This window comes from Monomorium pharaonis, chromosome 2, assembly GCF_013373865.1.
Source record: "Monomorium pharaonis isolate MP-MQ-018 chromosome 2, ASM1337386v2, whole genome shotgun sequence".
In the NCBI taxonomy this organism is placed as follows: domain Eukaryota; kingdom Metazoa; phylum Arthropoda; class Insecta; order Hymenoptera; family Formicidae; genus Monomorium; species Monomorium pharaonis.
The window spans coordinates 32,590,795-32,600,847 of record NC_050468.1 but is presented as its reverse complement, the minus strand read 5'-3'; the positions used below and the strand labels follow the sequence as shown (position 1 = coordinate 32,600,847).

General features: G+C 36.5%; 1 protein-coding gene across 3 annotated transcripts; it reads right to left on the bottom strand.

The window, feature by feature from the left end:
• Positions 1–5,601: 5,601 nt before the first annotated feature.
• LOC105828883 (trafficking protein particle complex subunit 12) lies at positions 5,602–9,176 on the bottom strand. 3 transcript variants are annotated; one of them, XM_036283478.1, is made up of 3 exons: positions 8,708–9,176; positions 8,302–8,532; positions 5,602–8,221 (listed from the first exon to the last, which is right to left on the bottom strand). In XM_036283478.1, the coding sequence occupies exon 3, from the start codon at positions 8,167–8,169 to the stop codon at positions 6,556–6,558; it is 1,614 nt and encodes a 537-aa protein (XP_036139371.1). In that variant the 5' UTR covers positions 8,170–8,221; positions 8,302–8,532; positions 8,708–9,176; the 3' UTR covers positions 5,602–6,555. The 3 variants fall into 3 exon arrangements, with proteins under 3 accessions (XP_036139371.1, XP_036139372.1, XP_012522899.1); XM_036283479.1 differs by having other exon boundaries at positions 8,302–8,546; positions 8,725–9,176; XM_012667445.3 differs by having other exon boundaries at positions 8,725–9,163.
• Between the last annotated feature and the right edge of the window lie 877 nt (positions 9,177–10,053).

The following is a 10,053-nucleotide window of genomic DNA, read 5'->3' as shown; positions in this document are numbered from 1 at the left end:
TCGATATCTGTAGTTAAATTATGTTGGTGAAATTGACCTACTGGCAGAATAATACTACTATGTTATAGTATTCTATTCGAATTTACTGGTAAATTAGTAGTATTATTGATATTTTGCATATTTTGCTTATGCTTTCTTCTTACGTTTAAGATTTTTTCTCTACTACATGTGAGTTTGATCCTATCTCCATAAAAAAAAACGTTAAAAGCTTTTACGCCTTCCTTTCGCGGTATGGACTTTTAGGAACGCCGCGATGTTTCGTGAAGCCATAAGTATAATAATACCTAAGATGCTACGCGACATCACATATAAAACCATGGCGTTATTGCTCGTCGGTTCGTACTTTAAAAAGAAAAGAAAGATATAAGAAACTGTTTAGGCGATGCAATTCGAAAAAAAAAGAAGTCAAAATGTATGTTAAATCTCGTAATTGAGACGAAAGATGTTTTCTTTTATCTTGTATTGTCTAAATTAACTTTAGAGATTTTATTAATTTTATTTTAGAACTTGTGTAAAAAAAAATATGAAAACCGGTGAATATACAAATGAAGAGGAAAATTACGCGGCAAGCGTGTCAACAAAAAGCCAAACGCATATGTAACGGTACCAAAGCATAATGCAATAATCTATTATATATATATTATAATATACATAATATTTTAGTATTTTTATTAACAAAATATTATATATACCATGACAATAATAAGGAAACTAATTAATGTACAAATTTGTTAGCTACGTCCGCATGAGGAGCGCGATATCCATTCGCAAAAAAGATAATAATATATACATATATACATACACGAGCTAGATTCGAAATGAATAGAAAAAAAATGTTTTTAAACAATTAATCTCCGCGAAGCGACGTGTCACGTATCTCGACAAATAATTTCCAAAACTCAGGTCCCAACGGTAATTTGTGTATAAGAATGGAGATCGCGCATAGTGTATAATCTATAAAAAAGAACGAGTATTCGTTCTACGCGAATAAAGATGAATATATTGAGTTTACCGAATCAAATATGTGTGGGGTACAGCTGTTAATTGAGCTTAACATTAAGGAATTTTGTCGATTGTAAAGACCGGAGATTAGAATCTCATGTTCCACTTCCTTACAATGAGTAACTTTACTCGAAGAAAACAGGCTACATTATTATTATTATTATTATTATTATATTCTACACATTATATGTATAGAACGAAGGCAAGGAAAAGAGAGAGCGAAATAGGCAAGCTTGGATTTATAAGGGCCATGCGGGTCGGTGATCGATGTCATGCGAGATCTTTTTTTTTACTATTGTACTTACAAGACGACAAGTTGATTACACGTTATTCTTATAATGCATAACGTGATTATTGTTCGAGACGATGAGAAATATAGTAACGTCGTGAAACTGCGCTACACATTCCGCGAGGATCCATTTTTCGGGGCCTCCTCATTTTATTTATCACTTTTTCCTCTTGCAACGAATAGTACTGCGTGGCACCTTTCATCAGAGACCTGACCTCGCTTTTACCAGATAGCCAAAGAAGCAATCTCACGAAACATGCGACACGTATGTTTCGCGTGGGCGGAGATTAGTAGTTTGAAAACTAGATTTCGATATGATACATCGAATGACGCAGAAATCCGAAAGAACGTATCCAAAAGACGCCCGATCGAAAAGACGCCCGAAACGGGTTCGGGCTGTCTGCGCCTTTTGCATGTACGTTCACGTTGTATGGAAAGGTGCGGCGCGAAGAAACACGAAACGTGCACCGAAACCTCGCAATAATCTCTTCACCGAAATCCGAGGCCCGAAAATTACCGTAACACCTAAGTATGATATTAAATGCTTCCAATATTGTACTATTATAAAATTATTATATTACGACGTTTATATGATTTTATTCGTTCGAACGCGTAGAGAAATAAGGACGTATATTATATATTATATATATATATACTCTACAGATTGATAATACTCGAGAATGTATTTTATAACAGTTTATGCGTCTTTTTATTTACACGAATACTACAAGTGATAAGTGATATTGTTATTGATATAAAAAGAGGAAAATAACGGGAAGAAAGATGAGATACAGATATTACCGTATTATTAAAATTTTGTGCCAGTGTGTGTATGTGTACGTGTGTTTAGTGTGTATGTATGTACGCGTGTGTGTGTGTGTGTGCGGCATACGGCAAACCGGTACGTCACGGTTGTACTTCCTCGACGCGACGTTTCGTGAGTAGAAGCTCCGGTTATCCGCGACAGGCATCGTGTTTACCACTACCATTATGCGAAATGAGAAAAAAAGAAAAGAAAGATAAAAAATGTGCAGATATAATGCTTATAATACTCATTTATTATAGTGTTAACGATTAAAAAATATATTTTTATATAATTATAATGTAATATTATATACGCGCGGAGACACGCGTGACATAGTACACTAATCGTTCGAGCAGCGGATGATTCTGGCTGCGACGGATCTCCTCTTTACATCCGACACAGGCGCGTAGAATTGCCGTAATTTCTATTTATCGGTGCGAAGCGTTCTCGTTCATGTTGCCATTCGATTTTACAATCTGCAATCCGTAACGAGTGATTCTCAATCGCATTTCACTTAGTTAACAAAGTCGTTCCTAACTTTATCCACTTGATAGTAATTCATCGCGTGTTTTTTCTGTTTCTCGGCGTTTTTATATCTTTCTTTTTTTTTAATTTTTTAATGCAATTTTTTCACTTTCTCTAGAGAAAAGAAAAGAAAAAGAGAGTCTACTGTCTGTAATTTCTGCGTCGTTTCTCTTAGATTAAGTATTTAATGTTCAAGTCATTCTGCTTTGTACTTGCACCCAAGAATTGAAAGTGATATAATTTCGATGAATTCAAGAAAGAGTTCTGAGCTCAACGAAGCTGTGTCGCTTCCCTAATTAAAATGTCTTCAATTTTTAAAATGACTTTACGACCAACAACGGGTTAGGACATCAGGATGAAAAAGCAGAAAACTTACGAAGACAATATTATATACGTATAGATAATATATTATATATATAAAGTATATATTATATATTTCCTCTGATTCGGGAGCTTTTGCGACCCGCTTGCCTCAATATATGTACGTACTACTAAATAACGAAAAGAAAAAAGTTAAAGCGTAATGTAAATCGCGCCAGCTTTTGTGCATCGACATTATCTCCCGAAAACAAACAATAACGAGATAGAAAAGCAAAGAATAACAGAAGATAAAATAATTAGAAATAAAAGTAACAAGCGGGGAAAAAAAGATAAGAGAGCGGTGAAAATTGTTATGATTGTTGAAGCAACGATTTAATAAGCACCATACGATGCCTTCCGTGAACGACCGAGCTTGCCTAGTTGCCAAGATAAAAACGAAAAAATTACATAAATGTTAGCGCGACATTGTCGTCGAGAGCCGAGCTCCTCTTCACGATCCTCCTTGATTGAATTATGCCATTTACGGTTCTTTAAATCGCAACGGATAAAATTCGTAATAAATGACATAGTAAAAGAGAATGGAACATACCCGCTCTTCTGCCCTTCATCTGCGAAGCAATTAAATTGATTATGCAAGGAGTATCGCGAAGCGTACGGATTTTCAGACTTATTGTACTCAATGATTACTACATGGTCACGCCATTGAGCTTTTCATTGACTTATTACTATGAATACCAAAAAAAGTGAATTGTATATATACTATATATATATATATATATATATATATGAATACTCGAAAACAAAAAATACCGCAGACAATAATGTATCGTTTCTTTATAGAGATTAGACGGCGTAAGCGCATACTATACGCATAGTATATATAAAAATATATAAATATATTGTAGGCATAAAAAGATAAATTTACTATATAAATTGGCGTATATATATATTATATACACGATTGTGTATATACTATATATTAGATATATATACATACAATTACATTTAATTGACAGGAATAGCGACGTGGATATTACTGTAATAAGACGAAGTGTGAACGTACTCGAACGAGAGAAAGAGGAGAGAAAGAGATCATTTGAAGGCTTCTTATTTACGATGTAGTGCCTGTTGCGCAAGCTCCAAGTGATGTAATTCTATGTAATTAATTCGTGTAAAGCTTTAGCAAAATTCTGCAGAACTTAACATTTTCCAGAAGTGTTTAAGTTCTTTTATCTGGGAAATCAATTATTTGAAACATGTATTAAAGATCTCTCTGTAGTTTTGAATTTTTTTTTCGGAAAAGTTGTAAATTACTATCGAAGCACATAACTTATTACTTGCATACAAGAATTTAAATTTATGTCAATTATAAAGGAAAATTAATTATACAACATCAAATATAATTACTAGTAGAGATAAATTATTCTCAAAAATTATTTTGAGGAATTATTTTAGCTTTATATATTTTTGTAATAAATCAAATTATTATATTTATGTTTATGTGCTTTATTTTCAAATTTGAAATAGGGGAAATAGTGCAAAATTAAATCAAAAGAATTTAACAATATGTACATATAAAATGTCTTTCTTCAAAAATGTGTATTATAATTTTTTAATGTAATACTTAACGTGAAATAAGCAGAAAATAATTCTGCATGTTAAAAATAACAAATTTTATTTATTTAAATGAAATTTATTAATTTATTTTCTCTGATAAAAGTAAAATAATTTTTGCCCATTTTTAATAATGATTCTGGCAAATATTCATGCATGCAGTAATATTGTAGTGAGAATATTTTTGCCCATTTCAACATTAATTGTATTCAAAATAATTCGACACGGGAAGAAAAGATAAGAAATCTTTCATTTATTTTCTTTCACGATCGAATAAATATCTTTATTGTTCCTTATAAGAGGGACTAAATTTAAGTTATTTGTATTAATCTAATGAGACGATTCTAATTTGATCGTCGACAATGGGCATTCGAAATATATGTGTAACGATACACAAATTAAAACTAATATAAATAAATTAATAAAATTAAATTAATATACATCTCGATACGGGGACATTCTTGCGCTGCGCTCACTACGTCGTTAACTTATGCGGCACTAACAATTCAACGGGCCGAAACCGCCGTAAGGCCCATGGGACGACGGTGGGGAAAGAGAGGAAATAAAAAAAATAATTGTATTGTGACACGAAGTTCCATCCATAATAAATAAATGAAAATATTATACAGTTAGGCCGACTTTTCCGCCAGTTCGTGCCTTTATTCTGCAGGGAGAAAGAGAGAGAGAGAGAGAGAGAGAGAGAGAGAGAGAGAGAGAGAAAGAGAGCGGGAGAGAATGCAGTTTTGGAATCCGATAATCTAATAATAATGTGCTACGATGTAATCGCGCGATAATAAGAGCGAGAGAGAGAAAGGGAGAGAGTGAGTGAAAGTGAGAAAGAGAAAATGCATGAAAGAATAAACTAGCCAGTTTAAAGAATAAAGATAAGAAAAATAAAACGATAGGAAAACGAGGAAACAGTGAGTGAAACCGGAAGCATGAAAATTGATCCGCAAGAAGAAATAAACTGCATAAACTGTAAACGCAAGAAATAGTGAAAAGACATTGGATTATTGCATAATATATATTTTCAAAAAATGCTGCGACACAACCCGTATTCTTTCAATTAAAAAAAAAGAACGTAATAAAAAAGCGGGGAAACTGGTAAACTGGAAGAGGAAAGACCGTGCGCGTAAACTGCACGTGTTCAGCGACACGTGTGAGCGAAAACAAAAAATAAAGAAGAGAAATAGAGCGAGGGAGAGAGAGTGTGAAGTGGAGAGAAAACTATAGCAATTGTTGAACATTCGTTAAATTGTCCTCGTTTCACGATGTAATAAAGGCTATTTTACTTTGATGCCCCGCTGTTGTATTTCTTAATGTAATCGACGACCCTGGGAGGGAAATTCGGGATGTGCAATCATTTATACTTTCCATAATTGATTCAAGCACAGAAACAGAGACGTTGGTACAACGTAATAAATGACACATTATATATTAACGATATGACATGAGAATAAAAGCGAAAAAAAATTCAGAGATTACTTAACAAAACATATTTTTATTCTTATTAATATCACATTTACTTCTTCCCTGAGGTTTAACACTTTGTGATCCAATTCTCAAGTATATCACGAGCAGTTATACTAAAAAGTACAATACACCAAGAAATTTGTAATTGTTTTTTAAATCAGTGGTTTCCAAATATAAATAGGAAAATTAGTTTTAGAAAAAGTAGAAATAAAGACTTAATTTTTTCCTAATTTTTGAGACAGTGTGTTAAAGACAACAGAATTTGATTTAGATTAAATTTTAAAAAACTCGCACCGCTTACACTGAATCCTCCGATACTCGCACCGCTTACACTGAATCCTCCGATACTCGCACCGCTTACACTGAATCCTCCGATTTTGGTATTACTATAAATTCTTTACAAATTAAATTGTATCTTTAAATTAATTAAATAAAATTAAAATTATATATATAATTATATTTTATAATTAATAAAAATAGCAGGCTCAGATCACAATGTGTTAACAATGACAATTCACGACTAACGTTACATCGCTAGTTTTAGACATTGAATGTCGGCTGCGTCGCCCTTGTATCTATTCAGCTGCCGCAACAAATGCAACTTCGGTTGCTTGCAATGTGTCGTGTGTAATTCATATGACGTGCACATGTTCAGTAAAATCGGCTCTTGCAGACTCTTCAATGGATTTCTGTTAACGATGCTTTCAAATAACGATACGGCCGCTTTTAGCTGACCGGTGTACAATAAACAGACTGCCATATTGTTAGTCAACATCACGTTGGACGGATCCATCGTCGACGCGTACTGGAAACAGTTGTAGGCCTCTTGAAAAGCGTTCTCCGCAACCGCTATCAGGCCGCTGTCCACTAGTTCCCTAACGCTCATCGGCTTGTCCTCCTTGTGAAGATAGGCGAGACGAACTAAATATCTTTCCGCCGCTGTAACGTCGCCGAGAAACAAATGTACCCTTCCTATGGCCGATCTGAATATACCTATTTGCTCCGCCGTCCAGTCGGGCATCCTGCATAGTTCCTCCAATATTTCTATCGCGAGTATGTAGTTTCTCATGCTGACAGCGCAGTTAACGACAGAGACCAGGATTCGAGATTTCCTGGCGGTCCACAATCTGACGGCGTCCTGCTGATCGGACTCGCTGATCTTCGCATTCTTCATCCCCTCGGTGCTCGAAGGAGAGAGACCAGCTCGGAAATTGGCTATAATTTGATTAATGGTCGCCAGCAGTCTATACAAGTTCTCCAACGCTTGCTTCGGTTTGCCGTAGTAAGACGGGATCTCTGCCAGCAGTAATCGGAACGCGAACGACGCCATGGAGCCGCGTCTAGTGCCGTACAGTTCCGGATAGAAGGTAAAGTACATGTCGGGCTTGTCGAGATTGCCGAACGGTCGCGACTCGTTCTCCAGCACGTCTATCTGCCGCAATTTGGCCAGCAGCGACAGCCGTGTGTACCAGAGCTGCAAGGAGTGAGGCGTGTGCTTGCTTGGCTGATTGATCTTGCCATAGCCCTGGGCATAGATCGCCAGCAATCTGCCGGACAGATTGACCGCCGCGCGATAGCAGCCGGCCTGTATCAGATTCCTTAGACCGCGCTCGTCCTGCGTCACGTCGGACGCCGTGAGCACGTTCCGATGGATATTCTCGTCCTCGCCTAGGAAATGGACGGCAGCGTTCTTGATCAGATCGGGCATGTCGCCCTGCACCGCCAACCCGGGCATAGTAAGGTTCTCGCGATCCAGGTGACTTGTGCCGGTCGCCGTGGTCGCGATAGATCCCAGGATCTTGCGCGTATGTTCCGATGGTATCCACGCGTCCCTGTAAACGTCATTCAACGCGCTGTGCTCGATCCGTTCAACCGCGGCGTCTGCGAGCAACGAGGACGTCGACGCGTGCAGGGAGTCCGCGTCAAAGATGCCGCCCAGCCTGGATGTCTCATTGGAATCCAAAGGATTATAATCGGAGACTCGACTCACAGGGAGATCCGATTGTATGTCGAACAAGCTGGGCTTCTGAAACGCGACAATCTCGTCGAGAATCGTGGGCGGCGCACTGTTCAAGTAACGACTTAAGTCCACACTGCTCTCCCCATCTTTTACTACTTTGACAGTGTTATTCTCCGCCATCTCTTGTTTACAATTGGATCTTTAGTTCAAATAACAGATATGAATTTGCTACCTGTGGAGAATATAAACTAATAATAATAAATAATTTCTCTAAGAGATTATTGTTGTTATCTAGTAAAAAATGAATTATACTTTGGGCAGTTGTCAAACTTGGTTTTTTCCTTTTCTATTTATAAATCTTGTTTTCCCTTTTCTCGATGTTCCATTTTGATTTTTGTAGAAATTTCAAAAGTATACATAGAGAATGATACTCCGTGACATCACGGTTAAATTGTCGAAACTCTCTCCATGTAAATTATTATTTTAATGAGATTAAATGTATCTGATCTGTGATCAGATATTTGGCACGCCTATTTATATTTTCTGTAACATTTTAACTTATTCTTAATTATAACTCGAATTATATTATTCTTTCTGTTTTTTGTAATAAATTGATAAATTACTTTAAAAGCTGAATATTCTAATTTGGATGATTTGGAAGATTGGATTTATCCAACGGATACCTATTATCTGTCTTTATTTAGAAACACATGTTTACCTAATAGGTAAGCTTACCAAAGAAGTTGGAACGGTCATAAATATGCTGAATTCTTCTTTTCTTAGTCAATTCCAAATGTTATTTGGTTTTCTAGCCCGTGCCAGTTTGCAGTTATCGATAACGGAAGGTTAACCTCCGATGGAGGTTATCTGCAATTCTGCAACAAATCGCTGTTGCACAGTTGCCGTCCATCTGTCAACCTGGCGGATTGTGTGTATTAAGTCCCGTTCACACAAATGCGTTTCTATTTGAAGTAGTTGGAAAAAAGCGCGTTTCTTGCTGACTTCATTTTTTTCACGGTTTCTGATACCAGAGAGGAACCTGAGAGCGGTCATCGCGTCGTTTTATTAGGTGTTTTCATCCATAAGCGCCTCTATGTGCACAAAATGTGGACATTGAACTATCTAGTCAAATAGCTATTATGAATCCCGTAGGTAATGTGCATGACTTTTTGGGTCTTTTCTATGCTATGTCCACGTTTATTTGATTCTGTTTCATGCTATACCCGTGAATTTTACAATTATATGCATTCATATTTTAAATCTGTTTTATGCAAATGTGCATAATCGTGTTCTATAAATGTGCAGTACCACATATACATGATATAAATTCAAATAATTAATTTGATAAAAATTCACTCACCGATTGCTGTCGCTGCTCCTGTTGCTGCTGCTGCTGCTGCTACATTCCTTTTCCGGAATACCGAGTCGCTCCATGAATGCCGCTTTCTGCTGATATCATCCTGGGGCTCGATTCTTGAATTCATTCGCAAGAAAACGTATGCGCAAATACCCGCTCTAACAGAAAAGTTGCAGGTTTATTGGTTAAAAGCCATACGATAGCCAATAAATTTCCAACTTTTCTGTAAGAACAGAATTTGCGAATACGTTTCTCTTGCAAATGAATTCAAGAATCGAGCCCCTGGGGCTCTATTCTTGAATTCATTCGCAAGAGAAACGTATTCGCAAATTCTGATCTTACAGAAAAGTTGGAAATTTATTGGCTATCGTATGGCTATTAACCAATAAACTTACAACTTTCTGTTAGAGCGAGTATTTGCGTATACGTTTCTCTTGCGAATGACTTCAAGAATCGAGCCCCTGCTCTGTTTTCGAAGCACATTAATAATGATCGCACATTAATAACGATCGCCCGATACTTTATTCGGCACTCTCGATATTACAGATATTATATCACACATATCACACACGAGTAAAACGTAAACCGCGCGCGAGAATTTCACTTGGCGCGACCGTTACATTTGAAAAAATACGTGAAAGTACGTCTCGTCTGATTGGCGGCGAATCAAAAAAGAAAATATGGCAGAAAAGTGGTATGATGCGTGA

Coding starts and splice junctions, on each gene's coding strand:
- LOC105828883 (XM_036283478.1), bottom strand. CDS start 8,169: ATGGCGGAGAATAACACTGTCAAAGTAGTAAAAGATGGGGAGAGCAGT.